The 21,932-nt window shown below is 39.8% G+C and overlaps 2 protein-coding genes across 2 annotated transcripts in view; one reads left to right on the top strand and one right to left on the bottom strand.

The window, feature by feature from the left end:
* Window positions 1–21,932, top strand: part of LOC112002316 (disease resistance protein RPV1) — a 92,319-nt gene that overhangs the window by 28,117 nt on the left and 42,270 nt on the right. The window lies entirely within an intron of this gene.
* Window positions 19,341–20,003, bottom strand: LOC111992019 (uncharacterized protein At4g02000). Its single transcript, XM_024023825.1, has one exon. The coding sequence runs from the start codon at window positions 20,001–20,003 to the stop codon at window positions 19,341–19,343; it is 663 nt and encodes a 220-aa protein (XP_023879593.1).

Below are 21,932 nucleotides of genomic sequence, written 5' to 3'. Positions count from 1 at the left end.
AGGTTGGGTTGGGTTATGAAATTTTTTTTAATAACGAGTCGGGTTGGGTGTGGGTCATAACAATCACAAACCCGCCTAACCTGACCCGACCCACCTATATATTTAAAATTTAAATTATATATATATATATATAGAAATATATTATATAATTAATAATGTTTTCTCATATTCGGCTCTTCCTATCTAAAACCCAATTACCTTATAAACCCTAACAATCTTATTTCTCTCTCTGCCGCCTCCCACTCCCACTCTCCCATTCCACTTCTATTTGTTTATAATTGAATTGGGATATTAGTTCATGTATATTTTGTTTATCAACTTAGTTGGATATGTTTTGTTTATAATTGAGTTAGAATACTAGTTTATGAATATTTTATTTATCAACTTAGGTGGCAAGTGGGATATATATTTTTCCTGCTCAACTTAATAATAATAGTAATAAAAAAAAAAAAAAACTGTCCAACCCATGGGTTCAACCCGACCCAACCCGATTCGTGTGGGTTAGGTTGTACCCCTATGATGGGTTGGGTTGGGTTGGGTTGGATTTTTTTTAACCTACCAGGTGGATTGGCTCAAAATATCCCCTCAACCCGACCCAACCCGACCCATGCACACCCCTAATGGTAATGGGTTTGATTTGGGTTCTTCTTCAATAGCCAATCTCTTTTTAAAAAGATGACACCATTTTCAATGTATATCCACTGTCAAAGAAACTGAGAATCTCTTTATTAAAATTTTGAAGAAATATGTCTAGGTATTATTTTTACATTAAAACTATTTTCTAAGCATTCACATCCCAAAATTCTATCCAATTCTATTTTACCATTCCAAAAAGCTACTTTATCAATTATACCATACCATTTTACAATACTCTCAGGATCCCAACTTTTATTTTACAATATAACACATTAAAATAATATTTCTACACAATAAAATAATTATCCCAAAACCCAAATTTGGTGAGAGAGATAGAGAGGAATTGACAAAGTAAGTAGATAAAGTATTAGGTTTTTTTTTTTTTTTTTTTTTAAAGAATTAAGCTACAGTGCAATTCTACATTTAGAATTGCACTGTAGCACTATTGTAAATTTTTTTGCAATAGTTATTTTTTACAAGTTCGGCTGTATGGGAGGTTTTGGACTTTTATGCTAAATTTTCCCTACATATGGCATATGCCATTCCCAATGTCTCTTAAGTCATCTTTACATTGAAAATCCACTTCAGTGTTTTGCATTGTTTGAGTTGCATCTTTAGGGGTCTTTCTCACTTCCCATTCTCTTTCCCTTTTGGGCTTTTTTCATACAGGGTACTAATTCAGAGAAAGAGAATGAAAAGTCATATTGTTGTTGAATTCTATTTCTTGTGATGGTAAAAGAGATTTTAATATTATCTAAAAGAAAAAGCATTTAATTTATCAAGTTAATGGACAAATAAAGTCCAAAGGCCTATACTTTTTTAGACTTACAAAGATCAACATCTATTTGGATATAGTCAGGAGATTACTTGTAGTGATTATAATTATTGGTTTTAATTAGCTAAGCATTTTAGTTATGGGTTTTTGAACGGGCTTAGTGGTATTAGTTCTAAAATAGATAGCTTGAATGAATGTTGCTAGGAAGTTAAGGTTTGATTGATGGAATGGACCTAGGAAGCATGGGTTCGGGTGTGTGTGCGGGTGTGGTGCGATGACGCGACAATTTTGAAAAAATAGGATATGGGTGTGGCGGGATACATTTATTAATAAAAATTAATAAATATATTTTTATTTTTATTTTCTATATATTACTAAGCATTTTTTTTTCATATAATGGTAAACATATACCAATTTAAAGAGCATTAGTAGATAATAAAGTGAGAGATAGAGGGAGTTTGAGGGAGAGCTGGATTGCTAGAGCCATGGGTTAGAGAATAAGAGAGACTTTAGATGATTTTAGGATTATTTCTTTAAAGTAGGTTGTCAAAACTGTGTGTTTTGATGAAATGTTTTACCTTTTTTTAAACAATTATTTCGACCCATATCGGACTGATTTGGGGCCTGTTTCAGACCAAACCGGCCCAAATCGGGCCGTATCGAGTTGAATTGGAAACCATAAAATAAAAAAAAAATTATGCCATGTGCAGTTGTGTCCATGGCCGCACGACGGCATATCTGGGTGCGCTGGCCCAATCGGCACACCCATGCTTCCTTTGATTTTCCTCTAGAAGACTTAATTCAAAACAATGCATTATATATATATATATATATATTAGAAAAAATCAAAGTCAGATTAGGAGTGGATCATTTAGTTGAAATTTTAGAATTATATAGCCGACTCATAAAGTCATTACCCAGTTAACAATTTAACAATACCTTTCATCGACATAGGCCCTTAATAGAAAGGAGCTGGATTGAGATCAAGTGCAATACCTAGGTTATTATACCTGATGTAATTACTATTAATAGTTGAAATTGATAATTGCAAAAATTAACTTTCAATCTTAACTATTGATTAAAAAAAGTTAAGATAAAAGTTATCAAAAGTAAAAAAGTAAAAGTTTAAAAAATAAAATGTAAAAAAATTTCTAAGGGAGAGGGAGGAAGGTGAATGTATTGCCCCGAATCCTAATCCCAAGAGGCTGCTCATGTTTCTGTGGAGCTCAAACCCGTTGCCATTGTTTAAAGGTGGTGGGCTCCACTTATTCAGTGGGGCCATCTTCAGTGCATTCAAGCAATGATGGCTATAATTTGGTTTTGTCATCAATTGCCAATCCCTTTGAACGCATTGCATATAATGACTCAGCCGCTACCCAATGTCCACCGTGAAACCGCGCACTTCTCTTTGCCAACTGATTCAGGGCTTCAATTAGATGTGAAAAATGGGTCTGACTTGGGTTTGGGATCTGACTCAACTGTTGGAGATGGGTTTGATTTAGCTCCCTCTTCAATGGCATATCCTTCTGTAAACTGTGATTCCCACTTCAATCCATATCCACAGTTGAAGAAAATGTGAACCTCTTGATCAAATTCCTAGAAAACATTACAAGGTACTGTTATTAAATTGAAACTGTATTCCTTTGCATTGTTTAGTTCAATTTTTTTTGCCTTGTTGAATGAACAAAGTATGTCACCCACTTTAGTTGTGTTGTTTGATTTGCATCTCTGGGTATCTTTATCACTTTTCGGTCTTTCTAACTAAATTAACGCCCTCATTCATAAAGGGGTACCAACCCAATTTGAAAGCATATGGTAATGCAAAGAAAATAATAGTATTAGTTAAAGGAAATTAGTAATTTGATGAACAAATATCATCTCATGGCTTATAGCTTTGCAGGGTAAGAATACTTGACGTTGGTGATCTGTCACTCTTTCAAGTTTGCCTCTAATTGGGTATTTAGATAAATATGTAACTATGCTTCTACCAAGTGAGAAATCTTATGCATGGGTCGGTTTTTTTACTAGTTGGACATTTTTTTAATATATTTTCTGCTTAAGATGTTGCCTTAAGAATCATGGCTACCCTTCGTTTTATTTGAACTTTGCAGACTTTGAATTAACAATTTTGTCGTTATTATACTTTTTTGTTTTCTCTGTTTTTTTTCCCCTAGTTGGACATGTTTTTAGTATGACTAAAATGTGCTCTAAAGTTTCCTGCATTAAGTTAAGGTTTAGTTGCATCTGCTTCTAGTTGAATTTGAAAATAAATCTAATTCTTTCACACGCTCTCTATTTTTTGTTACACTAGATTGTTCTTCTTTCTCATTCAATACTAGGCTGTACAACATCTTAATTGAAGGAGCAGAGTTTTGTATATGAATGACCTTTGATTATCAACGCACAGATTGTGACATCTATGTTTGGGTCAAATTATTTGTGGGTTTTGTGTAGTTCTTCTTATCATGGTGCTTTTGCAGCATATAGAAAGTGTCAGATTTTGATTCAGTTAAGACAAGGCTTATTAGCAAATGACTTACCTTGAAAAGAAAAGGAGAGGAGATTACTAGTAAATCATGGGATCAATAGAGGTATGTAGAATATTCTTGTTCTTTTGTCATTCAGGTGGAACTAAGTATGAAAGACAAATGTTGGTACAATATTTTATTTGTTAGTTAATTGATGGCATTTAAATAAAGATATATTGTTTTTTATTTTATTATGACTTTTCAAAATAATTAGTAATTGTATTTGAAGTTTTAGATGTCAAAGAATAAATGGGTTTTTAAATTTTTTTTTTTTTTTTTAGTGAAGAGAGAGAAGAGGCAGCAGTGCAAAGGTCTTGAAAAGTCATTAACTAATTTGAGTCTATTGGAGTGTTTTTATATCATGTCATTCAATGTGTGAATATGGTGTGGGGTGGGGTACCAAATGTGCTGATTGAACAAATGTGGACATTGTGATAGCTAGAAATTATATTCAGCAAAAGGAAACTGGATTTCTCTTCTTAGAGTAGTTTAGAGTTTGCCAACCCATTTTCCTTATCTCTTGAGTGTGCCGATCCATGTGGTAGATATGTAAGATAAACTGAAGTGCAATTTCCTTTTTTTTTTTTTTTTATTCATTTGATAGTTATATTTTGTTCTTTCTAAGAATCATATCAAATAGTTGTAAAATCGAAATAAATAAATAAATAAATAAATCTCCATTAGTTTTCCTGTCTTTCCCTGAATTTAAAATCAAATTTGTCATCCCTAGTTATTTTGAAGCTTTAGCTATTGCTTTGTTGACATGTATTTTTGATCATTTTAGTTTGTCAGTGATAAAAACTACTTTTGCCAATTAGGTGTTGCAATGAGTAGCCCTGTCCCAGCAAGTGCATTCTCAAATGATTTGTTAAATGAATAGTTATCCCCCCATAAATAAATTTTATCATTTCTGTTGGTGCATAAAAGAAGGCCATTCCTGTGGCTGACAGTGGATGTCCTAGAATAAATCCTACATAAAAAAATGGATCATTACCTCATTGAATTGTTATGATACCAATTGCTTAACAGGAATAAAGTTGGTGGTGGATTCTTGCGATGGCTTGAATTGAAATGGTGAGACTGTTCAATGGGAAATTTGGTTTCACCATCACAAAGATGCTCCGAGGCATAGATACAAATATTTGAGGAAGCAATGTAATGATAGAAAGGTGAATGGTAACCTCTGAGATTTTGTCTAGGATTCTTATTTTCTCTATTTTGTTGCTTATTTATAAAATATCCAGGTGCATCCTAATTTTTTGTCATAAAGAAATAAATATATGCCAAGCTGTCTGAAATTATTTGTTATAGATGGTGAAGAGGTTACTAACAGAGAAAACATTTCTGTATGGAGTGCAGATTTCAACAGTGAAGATCCAGATCTGATGATTGGTATGTTTGTTTAGCATCAAGTGCCTTCAAAATAATTCAAGAATGTATTGTCTGCTCATATTGTTGTATTTTCGTGGTATTGTTTCTTAACCTACAATATCAGAGTCCTTTCAGTCGCATTATCTCAGTTTTTTTCATCCAAAATCTGATGTTGTAGAACCCACAATTTTCAGTCTAAATGAAGTTTATTTGTGCTTGATTTATGGAAATCCAACTTCTTATAGAGGCTATAACCAAGTGGGTCAAGATATGAGCTGTAATGTTGTTAAGTGTGAGTTTCTTTTGTCAGCCTTCCACTCCACCAAAAAAAAAAAGTTTTTTTTGGACTGTAGTTAATGAGCAATTTGGTGAAAGTGCTCAATGTGTCTAAATATATGTGTGCCTGTTGAGATTGCATTGATTACAATAGCATTTTGTCAAGTCATTCTGGACAGTAGTCAGTGAGCAAATACTAAAATCACTCTCAGGACATGGAGGACTATGAGCTAGGAGTAATGATCTCTCTCTCTCTCTCTCTCTCTCTCTCTCACAATACTACATATGTAGGTAGACAAGATTAGTACGATCAATTTATGAGTCTACATAATTTATTACTACATGCAGATTTATAGATGAAGGCCATGTGAAAACTATACTAGCATGTTTAAAATACAGGTGCATTAGTTGTCCACTTGCTATTATGGTTAGTGTACGAATTTGTCTAAGTAGTGTTGTGATAAGTTTTAACTTCACCATAATGCAATGACTACATTAGGTTTTCCTGAAAGTGTTATGTAAAAGTAGTGATATCTCCCAATTTCTGGCAATGTTCGAGATTATTGATTTTTTTAAAGCTATATGAAATGAAGACAAGTGTACCATTTTTTCTTTGGTACCTTATACATTAGAATAAATTCTCTCATAATAATGAGAGATATTTTGAAGTTTTAGATGAAGAGGATGACCAATTATTTGCTAATAGTTATTCTCGTGGTCCATTATTTTATTGACCTTATGTTAGAGCAGTTGCACAGAAGAAATAAATTGGACCTGCATAAAATGCGCAAGATTTGACTTGGATGATTACATTATTCAGTAAAAAATTTAGACTTCTTGCTGGCAAAATGTACTAGAAGATTAGTATTTAAGCTTAATGAAAGAGTATACATACATCAAGGATCACCTGATTCACCTCAAATAGATTGGCTTTGCTGGGATGAAATTTTCCAAACACTGACAGAAGATTATGATCTTGAGGAAACTTATATCAAGGTATCATTTTTTTTTGTTAGAAATCTTGCTAGGATAAAAGGTTTTCCTATTTCATTTCCTCTGGTTATCACTGAATTGTAGCCTATGGCATGGCGTGCACACAAACACGCTTTTCTTTCTTTCACTTGTATATTTTCCCTTGATGAAATGATGTTAATACTGTCTTCTTGAAGTAAACTGGGTGTTAGTGGGTAACAACGGGTGCACAACATAATCATATTTATTGTTCACTGTTCAACATTGATCTGGAAAGTTTTGAGTAGCTTTCACTTAAAAATGACATTTTGTTAGAGCATCCAGATGCAATTGCATACAGACATTGCATCTTAGATTTGTGATTTGGGCTTGATTTCTGGTATTGAATGTCAAAATGGTAGGTCAAGTTGATTGGACATAAAATTGGAGATCAACAATGGTGTCCTTCAGATGGGGATTGTGATATTTGGGGATATGCAATATACATCTGCGGAGTTCGAAAATATTATCTGAGGAAAAACAAAAATCTGCAACTTCATAGTCCTCAGCATGTTCTCCAAAAGTTCGGAGAACCATCAAGAAAAAGTTACTAGTATTGGAGGAGAAGCCACGTGTAGTCAAAAGGCTCAAAACATATGTGAGTATTGGGGAGGAGTTGGGAAGCTTATTAGTTGGTATAACCCCAGAAGGCAAAATGTTATTGACCTTACTTTCTAATGTAGTGTCTAAGGAGTGAATTACTTAAGCACTCTGCACTTGTAAAAATGACCCAAAGCTCTATGCAATCTGCCCTAATGCTCTCTAAGTCTCTTTTGAAGGTACTCAAGTGCTTTCGAAACAACTCAAGCTTAGCAACCTCAAGAACAAAGACCGGAGAGGCCTATTAGGGTGTGCACAACTATTGAAAAGAAAATGTCTTTCATTTCCAAATAAAGTTACTTTTTATTGATGGGGTTGGGCTTATGCTTATAAGCTTCAAACCAAAAATATAAAAGTTACCAATTCTCCCTTTTAACACAGTGTTTGACAGTAGTTGACTTATAGATCACCTAACAATCATAAATTGTGAAATCATCAAAAGATTAATTGTAATACTTTGAGTAATAGTCCGTCCATAATTCATGATGAAGTGGCAATGATGGTGTTGTTTGAGCCCAATACAAATAATTTGCTTGCCCTTTCCAGAATTTTGCATTTTGCATTTAGATTTGGGCCATGAACAACCCAAAAGGTCTGGGAGTGGCCCTAAATGTGAAAAATGTTCTAATATGAAAAACGGTATATTGGTGACTTAGCAAGTTTTATTGGTGACTTAGCAAGTTTTATTTTATTTTATTTTAAAAGGTAACTTTAGTAAATGTTGTGTTGCACAAAACAATGTTGATTATATTCACAGTTCTTTGATAATAAATAATAAAGAGAGAGTGAACCTCTTAAAAGAGACTTTTATTAATATCGACTTAATAATCCTAAAAAGTATTTATAAGAAGAGACTTTCTCCTATTACTTTTAGAAAAATAAATAATAAAGTCCTATTTCTATTTTCTACTCTAAAAAGGAAAAAAAAAAAAATCCAAATTCAGCCAGGAAAAGGAAAGAGCATCATCTAAATCTTGATTCAACTAGAAAGCAAGCAAAATCCTAATCAACTAAGAAAGGAAAAATAACATAAACTAGTAAAAATTATTTTACGCTCAATCAATTGGCATTCTAAGATAATTTTCGGATGGTCAAGGCTTCCATTGGGTTGGATAGAACTCTATATAAATAGATGTCATTTTTTTAATGACATAGAAGAACTTTACTTTAGATTAGTTACATGTCGCAGAGTATACTATATAACAATTCTCATTGTTAATTAATCTCCTACGGGCTTTTCACTCCTAATAAGCTAAGCAGTTTATCCTTATATTCAGGAGGCAATAGATGCCATTTTTTATAAGTCAAAGGAACAAATTACATAACAATTTGAATAATAAAAATATAAAATGACTGATTAACAAAGTCTGGTGATACCACAGCTCACCTTTGGTGCGATGGTTACTTCACAAATGTAAATGCTTGTGGGGTGCAAGGAACAAGGACCGGGGTTCAAGTCTTCAGAAGGGAGCTTCACGCACATATATATTTAGATTAGGCTAGAATATAAATTCTATCTTGTATAATAAAAATAAAAATAAAAGTCTGTTGGGTATTAATTATTAAAGTTAACTAGTACACTAATGACAAATGACATCCTTCAGCCAAAAAAGAGTACACTAATGACATGTTAACATAAAATTTGTTTCTCCAAAAAAAAAAAAAAAAACATAAAATTTGTAAGAAGACAATCAGTACTATTATTTTTTTGAGAAAGAAGACAATCAGTACTAAGTATGTCATATTCAAAAGGTCATATTATCATTTGATGCCACAGTTAGAAACATAAGAAGCGTTAACCAATTGAACTAAATGGTATTTTACATATGACCTACTTAATTGACTTTCTTTTATTATCTTTTATGATAATTAATATATAAATGTTGATAAAGATATTTATTATTAGTTAATTTAACCAGTTTTTTTTTTTAAAAGAAAAATAGATCAGTAACTAAAAAATTGGCCACTTGAACCTTTTAGTACATTTAAGACTTTTTCTTTAAAACTATCGCATTTTGTATTAAAGGCAGGACATATACATATACATATAAATTGGCCACTTGAACCTTTTAGTACCTGAAGTTTGTTTTCCCCTTATTTGTTTTTTTTTTTTTTTCCTCCTCCGATTTTCTTTTTCTGTGGAAACACAAGTATTAGATTAAAGTAGAAAAAAAAAAAAAAAAAGGAAAGAGTATTAGTCAGCCCGTCCATGTCCGGCCCATTCACATTAGGTCCGTCCACAAAGGGCCCGTGCAAATGATGGATCTGTCTATTCGGGTTTAAGAGATTTTTTCCCTTTTCAGCTGCCCCCTCACCTCATGGGTCCGTCAGCATATATGAACGGACCCATGGGGTGACGGACTTAAAATTCGGTAGCCTCTGTAAATTTTCATCCGTACAATGCTGAGTCAGGAGCTGGTGCATTAATGCGTTGTGCCAAATGTCGATCTGCTAGTGGCTGTTGTTTTGGAACGAGGCGTCGCTTCGTCTTCCGTGCACTCTCAGTATAAATATTAGGCCTCCGCCTCTCATTTGTCCACCTGCTGCTGGAAGAGATTTGTCAGAGCGAGTCCGTCACGTCTGTCAGAGCGCAACCCGTTCACTCAAGCATCCGTCACCCGTTGCATCCTACCACAAGCTCCTGGTGAGTTATTTTATATCCGTCCTTCCTTTTGTTTTTTGTTTGTACTTTAATGAGCCCGTCGTTATCTCCAACCCGTCAGAGTCTTAGGTTCTTTAATTATATGTAGGAAATGTCTAGTGCGTCAAGTAACCAGTCGGTCGTTCCCGACGGGGCGGACTACGAGGGGATATATCCGTCAGGTCCTAAAGACCACGACGTCTCGAGCGAGAGTAGTCCGTCGTCATCTTCCTCGTCCTCAACATATGAGGGCCTGGAGATGATTGAAGCCCAGGAAGTTCCAGATGACGAAGAACAAATAGTGGGTCCGTCGTAGGGGTCGACGGACTTAGGAAATTCATCTTGCCCCCAGAGTGGACGGTCCACGCTTTTACGTCGACCATCAAGGAGGGTCACTTCAACACACTAAGGGATCGCTACCAAATTCCTGACCATATCCCAGAACTGATGATGCCGAAAATCTCACCAGTGAATTGCACGATGCTTCTATGCTCAAAACGACACCTGCACCACAAAAAGGAAAAGACCTAACCGAGAGCACCGGTGTGGTGCCGGCCAAATACCCTCCGAAGGTCAAGTTAGAACTTCTTTCAACTCTAGAGTGCTAGAGATGGGTTAATTATGCGTACCTTGGCTTATGAGGGTATTGGGTCTTTTATAGTGGCTTGAGATTGACCTCCCTTCCTTGGTGCGGAAGTCTTTTCCTTATAGGACTCTTCTCGTGGAGTCCAGAACGTGATGAACAAGTCTCCTCATTATGCGGAAGATTTTTACCAAGCAGAGAAGATTTCCAAAGTCCTATTAACGCAAGGACTCTATTTGGGCTCTTACGTGAATGGCCAGAATATTCCCCCTTAGGGGCTCAGCAGGCCCATGGATAACTTGCCCACCATAAAACAGCCCGTCCATGTCCGGCCCATTCACATTAGGTCCGTCCACAAAGGGCCCGTGCAAATGATGGATCCGTCTATTCGGGTTTAAGAGATTTTTTCCCTTTTCAGCTGCCCCCTCACCTCATGGGTCCGTCAGCATATATGAACGGACCCATGGGGTGACGGACTTAAAATTCGGTAGCCTCTGTAAATTTTCATCCGTACAATGCTGAGTCAGGAGCTGGTGCATTAATGCGTTGTGCCAAATGTCGATCTGCTAGTGGCTGTTGTTTTGGAACGAGGCGTCGCTTCGTCTTCCGTGCACTCTCAGTATAAATATTAGGCCTCCGCCTCTCATTTGTCCACCTGCTGCTGGAAGAGATTTGTCAGAGCGAGTCCGTCACGTCTGTCAGAGCGCAACCCGTTCACTCAAGCATCCGTCACCCGTTGCATCCTACCACAAGCTCCTGGTGAGTTATTTTATATCCGTCCTTCCTTTTGTTTTTTGTTTGTACTTTAATGAGCCCGTCGTTATCTCCAACCCGTCAGAGTCTTAGGTTCTTTAATTATATGTAGGAAATGTCTAGTGCGTCAAGTAACCAGTCGGTCGTTCCCGACGGGGCGGACTACGAGGGGATATATCCGTCAGGTCCTAAAGACCACGACGTCTCGAGCGAGAGTAGTCCGTCGTCATCTTCCTCGTCCTCAACATATGAGGGCCTGGAGATGATTGAAGCCCAGGAAGTTCCAGATGACGAAGAACAAATAGTGGGGTCCGTCGTAGGGGTCGACGGACTTAGGAAATTCATCTTGCCCCCAGAGTGGACGGTCCACGCTTTTACGTCGACCATCAAGGAGGGTCACTTCAACACACTAAGGGATCGCTACCAAATTCCTGACCATATCCCACTCCGTCTTCCTTACAAGTCGGAGAAGTGTTATTACGAAGGGGTGGACGGAGTGGGTGTGTACGAGCCGGTGTTAAAGGCAGGGTTGCGGTTCCCATTGAGTTCACTACATCGCGAACTCTTAAGTTGCCTAGGCCTATCCGTCAGCCAGGTGTCCCCCAATGCCTGGAGGGTCTTTATTGCCATGGAGGTCCTATACGGAGCCATGACGGACGGAGCGAGGAGGCTCACAATAAGAGAGTTCCTTCATTGCTACCGTCCAGACGAAATAGATAAGTCAAGGGGCATGTATAGCTTCGTCCCTAGGAGTCCCGTTCTGAAAGTCATCTACGAGACCCCGGACTCAAACAGGGACTGGAAGAGTCGTTACTTCTTTATGGAAGGGGACGACTGGATGGGTCATGCAGGGGAGACGGACTTCATGCCCGTCGACACAGTTTGGGGCATTTTAAACTCATCTGGTATGGTCCGTTGTAAACCACTCCGTTCATTCATGTAAATTTTAGTGTTTCTAACCTCCGTCTTCTATTTTGCAGTTCGACGGCGTCCCCAAGTTACACTAGAGGAATTTAGTTTCCTTGAAAAGATTTTCAACAAGACAACACCAGAGGAGAGGACGTGGGCTAAGCTCGTCAACCTCAATACTATTCACTGGTACTGCGACGGTCCTGAACCCACCCCGGTGGCCTTAAAAATACGAGAAAACGACCCGTCTGCGTAAGTCCGTCCACCTTTTGCTATTTTCACATCACTTTTTTTTTTTATCTTTACTATGGCTCCCTAATCCGTCATCCTTTTTCAGAGATGGAGGATGCCAAGAGACGAGCGGCAATTAGACTTCAAGCCGCGAAAAACAAGAATACTGGGACGGACGCCATGGGGACGGGCTCTAGCAAGCCTTCTCTAAAACGGAAGCTTCCTATGAAGAATGACGGTCCGTCTAAGCAGCCTAAGGTTCCTTTGGACCCAGTCCTTGGCCTGATGGCTGAGGGGAGCAAGTCAGCCCCTCCGTTCAAGCCTGGTAAAGGNAAAAAAAAAAAAAAAAAAAAAAAAAAAAAAAAAAAACTAAGTTATTACAAAATAGATCCGGCACAATCAAGCTCGGTCTTCTTCTACATCCGGACGGTCCCCAGCATCATTGGCCTTGCTATCCACAGCGGTCTGATCCAAGGGAGCTTCACGGACGACGCCCTCATCAAAAAGAGCCTCGGTATCCTCCGTCTGAGCAGGCTGGGCAGTGGACGGCTCCGGGGCAGAGACGGAAACGGCAGACAAGTCTAGGTCAGGATATAACCTCCTCACCTGACGGAGTGCATCGTCGAACCCGTCAGTGTAGACTACACTCAGCTCCGCGATAACCTCACTGGAGTCACGGTACTCTCGTACGGCTTCCTCCTTGGCATGACGGACCTCGTTGTCCTTGTCCACTAAGGCTGTTTTCAGTTTTTCCACCAACTGAACGGCCTCATCCCGGGCCGTCTCGGCCATCCCTAGTTTTTTCTCATGGGTGATCTTCCAAGCCTTCAGGTCAAGCAGATCCCCCTCCGTCATCTTGGCCTTCTCACGGAGTCGGCCAATGGTCGTCTCTTGGTTGAGACACCGTCCCATGAGGCCCTTCGACATGATCATAGCCTGAAGACAACGAAAATAAGTTAACAAAATATAAATCAAAAATAGATGAATGGATGGAATAAAGTGGACGGATCATTACCTGGGCAATGCTAAAGAGGGCCGTCTCTCCCATCGCCTCCGTCGAGTGATTCCCAAGGTCCTCGTAGTCATCATTGGTGATGATCGACGACATCCTTTCCAAGGCATACTTGGAATCCTCGCGGAGCAGGACGGGTGGTTTCTTTTGCTCGCCTGGCTGACCCATCATCAGCCCCTTACCTTTACCAGGCTTGAACGGAGGGGCTGACTTGCTCCCCTCAGCCATCAGGCCAAGGACTGGGTCCAAAGGAACCTTAGGCTGCTTAGACGGACCGTCATTCTTCATAGGAAGCTTCCGTTTTAGAGAAGGCTTGCTAGAGCCCGTCCCCATGGCGTCCGTCCCAGTATTCTTGTTTTTCGCGGCTTGAAGTCTAATTGCCGCTCGTCTCTTGGCATCCTCCATCTCTGAAAAAGGATGACGGATTAGGGAGCCATAGTAAAGATAAAAAAAAAAAGTGATGTGAAAATAGCAAAAGGTGGACGGACTTACGCAGACGGGTCGTTTTCTCGTATTTTTAAGGCCACCGGGGTGGGTTCAGGACCGTCGCAGTACCAGTGAATAGTATTGAGGTTGACGAGCTTAGCCCACGTCCTCTCCTCTGGTGTTGTCTTGTTGAAAATCTTTTCAAGGAAACTAAATTCCTCTAGTGTAACTTGGGGACGCCGTCGAACTGCAAAATAGAAGACGGAGGTTAGAAACACTAAAATTTACATGAATGAACGGAGTGGTTTACAACGGACCATACCAGATGAGTTTAAAATGCCCCAAACTGTGTCGACGGGCATGAAGTCCGTCTCCCCTGCATGACCCATCCAGTCGTCCCCTTCCATAAAGAAGTAACGACTCTTCCAGTCCCTGTTTGAGTCCGGGGTCTCGTAGATGACTTTCAGAACGGGACTCCTAGGGACGAAGCTATACATGCCCCTTGACTTATCTATTTCGTCTGGACGGTAGCAATGAAGGAACTCTCTTATTGTGAGCCTCCTCGCTCCGTCCGTCATGGCTCCGTATAGGACCTCCATGGCAATAAAGACCCTCCAGGCATTGGGGGACACCTGGCTGACGGATAGGCCTAGGCAACTTAAGAGTTCGCGATGTAGTGAACTCAATGGGAACCGCAACCCTGCCTTTAACACCGGCTCGTACACACCCACTCCGTCCACCCCTTCGTAATAACACTTCTCCGACTTGTAAGGAAGACGGAGTGGGATATGGTCAGGAATTTGGTAGCGATCCCTTAGTGTGTTGAAGTGACCCTCCTTGATGGTCGACGTAAAAGCGTGGACCGTCCACTCTGGGGGCAAGATGAATTTCCTAAGTCCGTCGACCCCTACGACGGACCCCACTATTTGTTCTTCGTCATCTGGAACTTCCTGGGCTTCAATCATCTCCAGGCCCTCATATGTTGAGGACGAGGAAGATGACGACGGACTACTCTCGCTCGAGACGTCGTGGTCTTTAGGACCTGACGGATATATCCCCTCGTAGTCCGCCCCGTCGGGAACGACCGACTGGTTACTTGACGCACTAGACATTTCCTACATATAATTAAAGAACCTAAGACTCTGACGGGTTGGAGATAACGACGGGCTCATTAAAGTACAAACAAAAAACAAAAGGAAGGACGGATATAAAATAACTCACCAGGAGCTTGTGGTAGGATGCAACGGGTGACGGATGCTTGAGTGAACGGGTTGCGCTCTGACAGACGTGACGGACTCGCTCTGACAAATCTCTTCCAGCAGCAGGTGGACAAATGAGAGGCGGAGGCCTAATATTTATACTGAGAGTGCACGGAAGACGAAGCGACGCCTCGTTCCAAAACAACAGCCACTAGCAGATCGACATTTGGCACAACGCATTAATGCACCAGCTCCTGACTCAGCATTGTACGGATGAAAATTTACAGAGGCTACCGAATTTTAAGTCCGTCACCCCATGGGTCCGTTCATATATGCTGACGGACCCATGAGGTGAGGGGGCAGCTGAAAAGGGAAAAAATCTCTTAAACCCGAATAGACGGATCCATCATTTGCACGGGCCCTTTGTGGACGGACCTAATGTGAATGGGCCGGACATGGACGGGCTGTTTTATGGTGGGCAAGTTATCCATGGGCCTGCTGAGCCCCTAAGGGGGAATATTCTGGCCCATTCACGTAAGAGCCCAAATAGAGTCCTTGCGTTAATAGGACTTTGGAAATCTTCTCTGCTTGGTAAAAATCTTCCGCATAATGAGGAGACTTGTTCATCACGTTCTGGACTCCACGAGAAGAGTCCTATAAGGAAAAGACTTCCGCACCAAGGAAGGGAGGTCAATCTCAAGCCACTATAAAAGACCCAATACCCTCATAAGCCAAGGTACGCATAATTAACCCATCTCTAGCACTCTAGAGTTGAAAGAAGTTCTAACTTGACTTTCGGAGGGTATTTGGCCGGCACCACACCGGTGCTCTCGGTTAGGTCTTTTCCTTTTTGTGGTGCAGGTGTCGTTTTGAGCATAGAAGCATCGTACAATTCACTGGTGAGATTTTCGGCATCATCATTATTATTTTTTATTAAAAAACATTAGACAAATAAAAAAGCAAAAGAAAAACCAAGGGAATCTATGGTCTATATTAATTCTTACCATCTCTTCAAATAACCAAGAAAATAAGAAACAACATTGTGACAAAAAAAACTTTAAAAAAGTGCACTTTTTTTTTGGTTGCATAGAATCTACTTAATCATTTTACAGATTGAACAAGAAACTGAGGTTCATATTGAAGTTCAAGTTTCATTTTACACATAAAAAGCAAGTTGATATCAGCAAAGAGGATAGCTAAGCTTGCTTTCGTGTTTGCTATGGTTAATTCACCATGCACATCTTCACTTAACCTAGGTAATCCAATGCAACTCAAAACAACAAATTCAATCCAACAAAACCTTTAGTTGAAAGTCAATCCAGGCAGGGAAAGCTTAGTTCAAAGCCAAACCAATTTAATCTGAGAAATGCAACAGGGCAGCTTCTTATTTATATGGTTTTAATTGAATAAAGGCCCTACCTCTGTGTCTTTTTCTTTCATTCCATCACTCCCTTACTCAAGAAATACTCTGATAGAATAATGACGTAAAGTACCGAGAGTCTGAGACAACACACACACACACAAAAGCAAGGAAATGATAAAAGGATCCATCTCTGCATTTCATTTACAAATGGATTTAACAAGTAACACCGTATACAATAAATTTGAGGGTATTTCAGTTTCACCAATAACATATAAGTACGAAGAATGTCTTCTAGTAAAATGCATTATTTTCATATGTGCTCTCTTTTGAAATATTATTACCCTGGCCTTGTCAACCCACACATACAAAAACACAAAAAGAAAATCAGCTATGAGCATATTTGCAAGATTTTTTTTTTTTTTTTTTTGTTAACCTTTTATTTTGTTCTGTCAAAAAGAAAATATCAGTTTTATTTATTGAATTCAAAAGATTTTTCAGGCTCAAATATGTGCTCTATGAAAACACTTCATCAGATATTAAATATTCATTGAATTTCAAAATCCAATCCAAACTCATAGATTACAACTCTTACTAGTGTAGAAATTAGCTCTATAAAATATGTAGCCAGTGCCAGATTCAGCTGGACATGGATTGGTTCTGCAGCACAGCGCCAGCCATAGAAACCTGCTGTTTGGTGTAGGAGAGGAGATGATCATAAAATTGACATCTAAGACTAAGACCATTCCAAGGGTTCTTTGTCTTCCAAATCAGGACACCAGTGTATTTACTCCACATACGAACTGAGTCTTCCCAGTACTCGCCATTTAAGGCAACCGAGTCACGACTCGCTCAGAAATCAGAGAGTGATTATGCGATTCTTTTTTTTGACAAAAGTGGTAGAATTATATTAATCTATAAAAGGTACAAAAAGGAGACACAAGTGTCAGAGGAGTTTAAAAATAACTTGACCCCACATCCCACTAACTCCGTGGCCCAAGAAGAAACTCCATAAACAAACAACCAAAAAAGTATTATAAATACAACCCTACATGCAAAAAGTACGTAAGTGTCATGTCGTAGGGTGGTGGAAGAGAGGCTTAGCCAGCCTTTGATACTCCTCTAATAACTCAGACGCTTGCTTGTATATATCAATGGGGTGGGTCTGTACATGCTTGAACTGAACGCGATTTCTTGCATTCCATATAGACCACGCTGTAATAGACCACACTTCGAGCTCCTTCCTGTCCAGCCTCTCCATCATTTGTCGTGCCAGCGTAAGGAAGTTATCAGCCGCTGAGTTGCTTTTTTGTAACTTTCCCCGTACTAAGGCCCACACATTACGGGCTAATGGGCATTCCCATAAGATGTGGCACGTAGTTTCATTCTGCTGGCAACATAGAGAGCATCTGGTATCTATTTGCACCTTCCGCCGAGCCAGGTTAGCTTTAGTGGGGAGAATGTCCAAACATGCCCGCCACATAAAGGTGCGGACCTTGGGGGGAATATTGAGTGACCATACCTTCTTCCACATGCGCTGGTCCTGTGCGTCCAAAGAGTGTTCACCAGTTGGAGGTTTGTTTAGTCTGAGTGCCACTTGATATGTTGTTCGTACCGAGAAGATCTGGTTTTTGTTTTCCTTCCACTTCAAACTATCTCTTGAGTTCAAGTCTCCCCTCTTACACCGCAATATGTCCTTCACTGTGGACTGTGTAAACGTGGCCGCCAACAAGCTGCGGTTCCACTGATTGGTTTCTTCACTAACCAGGTCTCGCACCTTCAAACATGTATTTGCTCCCTCTAGGAATTGTGGGGGTCGAGGTAGCCACTTGTGAGAACTGACCCCAATTGATCTCCCATCTCCCACCTCCCATATCGATCCCTCCCTTATCACCTCTAGGGCCTGTAGCAAGCTTCGCCAAACAAAGGAGGGGTTCGTTCCCAACTCGGCATCCATAAACGTGCTCGAAGGGAAGTAGCGAGCTTTGTATACTCGGTAAAACAGTGAGTGGGTCTCCGTGAGCAGCCGCCATGCTTGTTTGGCCAGCATCGCCAAGTTGAAAGCATGTATATCATAGGGCTTGCTAATATCCAACTTCACTGCCATATGTCCTATTTTTCCTTTTCGTCTGTTTCGCATGCGATGGAGCATTTCGTAAGCCACTGATGTATTATCTGTGATCAGTCTATTAGGGACAAATGCACTCTGAGAGTCTGAGATGACACTAGGTAGGATTGTCTTACCCGGTTTGCTATTACCTTTGATACCACTCAAGCAACCACGTTTCCCAGGCTAATGGGTCGGTATTCGGTGATGTATTCCGGGTTTGACTTTTTTGGTATGAGCACCACGTGGGAGTGTTGCATTTTCTGCAAGCAGTGGCCTGAGTGCAAAACCAAATAGGGTGAGACACTTCCATGCTTCTGTGTCGCTTACCACTTCCCCCTGCCTCATCCTCTATTGATTCCAAGGCCACTATATTTTTCCTTTTGTGTCCTGCCCCCTCTGCTAATAGTGGCTCAGTTATCTCCATATTCATGTTTTGTGATCTTTCTATTTTTTTCCACTTCTTTGGAGTTGATGAGGGGTTAGGGTACGTTGCATGGTTTTGTCCCATAGATACTTCACCTTGAAAGCTGGCCCCCAAATCTTGCTGATCCGCAACAATCTCAGAGATTGCTTTCTCCGCAAAAGCTGGCTTGCCTGAATCAGCGCCTTCCATGTGGGGTTCATCTTGATGGGACGTATCCTCTGGTGTGGGGCCCAATAACTTTTCCCGGGTTTGGTGGTCTCCCCCATCTCTGGGATTCTTTTCATGATCTTTCCCATCCAACAATCTTGTCACCAAAGTCGAGGAATGTACCCTAGGGCTTTGCGGCACCGTCGGTTGTGATGCGGGTTCAGCGGTGGGTCACTTAGGAGGGCTCTTTGATCGCCTGTCTGCTCCAGCCAGTCTCCGTCGTCCTCCCGCTTTAAGCCATTCTCCATAGGGCTGTTCTCCATCCGTGGTGCATTGTTTAGGTTGGTTTCAGAACTTTGTCTCATGTCCGAGTCTTCTGCATGAGAAACACAGCCCATCGATGCGTTCATACCTAAACTCGACCCATGACCTCTCGCCCTCGGGACTGACCACTGGGCCCCTCCGTCGTAGTGGTTGGCTGAGCGGTATCTCCACTCGAACCCGGAGGAACCTAGCTTGAACCGAAGAGAGAGCCATTTGGTCTACGCCAACAACTCGTCCCAATCCACTTCCTATATCCTTGGCAGCTTCTGCATTAAGCAGGTCGAAGGGCAAACCCCACACCTGGACCCACAGGGAGATGCTAGGGTAGGTGATGTTCTGCGCTAACATGCCCTTCTCCCATCGCCGAACTACCAATAGGTGGTTGTCAAAGCTCCAAAGGCCATTATCAGCAACCCACCTTAGCTGGCTCTCAAGTTTGAAACGGAACTGGTACACTCCATTCCCTACGTCAATGATCTTTAAGTCATTCCCGAGCTTCCAAACAGCCCGAAAGAGGTTCTTAGCTGCCCTTTGATTGTATGGTTTATCCGTGAGTAGTCGTCCAAAGAGGCTGAGGGAACATTCTTCTATTGTCTTTTCGCGGTGGCTTTGTTGGACCGCAATATCAGTTTTCTCTTCCGCAGTCAGCGATATACGTTGAATTCGGTCAAGGATGTCCGGATCCATTCCTGTAGCAGTTTATGAGCAAGGCTGAAGACGAGCTGTGCGGGGAGTGGGCTGGTTTTGTTGGGGTTGGATGGAGTAAGGATGTGAGGTCCACCGCCAATGACCAGCGTGGAGAAGAAAAAGACTAGTGCACGTACCGCCTTTGACTTGGTAAGCACATATTCAGGTAGAAATTGGGCGCTCACTGTAGTCTGTGCATGTATTAATTTCTTGAAGACTTGCAAGGGAGAGATATGGCTGAAGAAAAACTGTGACCCACCCACCTGAGGCCTATGTCTTTTGAGTGTTTTTTTATTTTAGTTTTAGTCAAAAAGTTGGACCCACCACCGATTAACTTCGGTCAAGGCTGCTGGGTCCACCCCTGTGGTTGTTTTATGGGGGGTTGAAGACGAGCTAAGTGGGGAGTGGGATGGGTTTGTTGGGGTTGGATAGAATAAGGGTAGTGAGGTCCACTGCCAGCGACCAGCGCCTCAGTGGAAAAAAAAACTCGCCCTTTGCGAGAGAAAAAGCTCCTACGAGAGCGAGGAGAAAAAGTCTGGTTACAAAATTTATGCGATTCTTTTTGAGTCCTTGTCGGCGAGAGAGAGAGAGAGAGAGAGAGAAGGGAAAGGGGCAAGGGTATTTTTGGTACTTTGGAAAATAGGAGGTGGGGCCGGACCAGCCACGTGTAACTACGTTAATAAAATTTGTCGTTGTGTTAAAAAAACAACTAAAATATTTGAAATTTGCCACTTTCACTGTTGGAATGCGTTTAGGTTCAGACGATTTGTTGTTTTGTTACTTCCTGGCAATGGTATGCGTTCGTTTGTATGACGGTGGAGATTTGAAGAGCTATGCTGAGTGTCCGCTACATTTTGTTGTATTTTTTCAAGATTTCAAACTTTTACTTGTTAAAGTGTCCCAAGTGTTTATTAACAAGTATCCCCAACCAGACCGCTTTTTTAGTTTTTTTTTTTTTTTTTTTTGATAGAAGTATTGAAGTTTTTAAAAAGCTTATATAATAAGATTTGAATTTTTCATTAAATTATATAGAAATTCTAACAACAAGAGGTAAAATGCTTATTACCAATCATTATAAAGATGATATTACTCAATTTTAATGTGGGAGCATTGCAACTCTATAGATGCATTTGTATAAGCCGCTAGAAAACGGTGTTTTAAATTTAAAATGAACATTTTAAAAAAATTTATGAGGAATTGTGATTGCAAAACAAAATTTTGAATTTTAAAAACGTTCTTTTAAGCTCTCAAAACACCTAACTAAGTAGACCTCATATGAGCTTATAACAAACCGAGCTTAGGTTGGTTTATGAGCTTAGTAATGAGCTTGAAAAACAAACCTATATCTTACTAAGTCTTTCATTAATTGAGAGTTGGGATCACATCTCCAAGTTAAATAAGCTTGATAATAAAATTGTATTAGTCGCTAACCCGTGCTATGCACGGGAAAGTTCAACAATTTTATTTTAATATATTATACATATTTGTTTTCTTTATTAAGCGCTAAGAAATAAAATTTTAATTAATTTCATATTAATCATGATATAATATTATATATGTAATCTACAGAGTATATTTGAACAGATAAATCAATGTTTATAGTAATTTGAGGGCTATACCATAGGTTCATATAACAATTTCCATATTAAAATTGCAATAACATAGCATCAAAAACTCATATACAAATAAATACAAAAATAATTAATTTATGCTTGTATGCTTCCACTTCTATGGTTGAAAATCTTCATTATTGTATACAATTGTATTTTTATATGATGTAATCTCATTTTTAACCTCAAAACAAAGTTAAATTGTGGCCCCAAAGAGCAATATAAAGTTGTTTTCAACCCTTGGCAATGTTCTTTCTTTTCCATGGTACCCTAGATCTCCCAAAAATGCAACTTATGCCTTGAAAAAGAAAATAACTTA

This window comes from Quercus suber, unplaced genomic scaffold (assembly GCF_002906115.3).
Source record: "Quercus suber isolate HL8 unplaced genomic scaffold, Cork oak 2.0 scaffold_648, whole genome shotgun sequence".
Lineage (NCBI taxonomy): Eukaryota > Viridiplantae > Streptophyta > Magnoliopsida > Fagales > Fagaceae > Quercus > Quercus suber.
This window is presented reverse-complemented; position numbering and strand designations above follow the sequence as displayed.

Excerpts from the sequence above, each read along its gene's own strand:
- LOC111992019 (XM_024023825.1), bottom strand. The coding sequence starts at position 20,003 with ATGGATCCGGACATCCTTGACCGAATTCAACGTATATCGCTGACTGCG.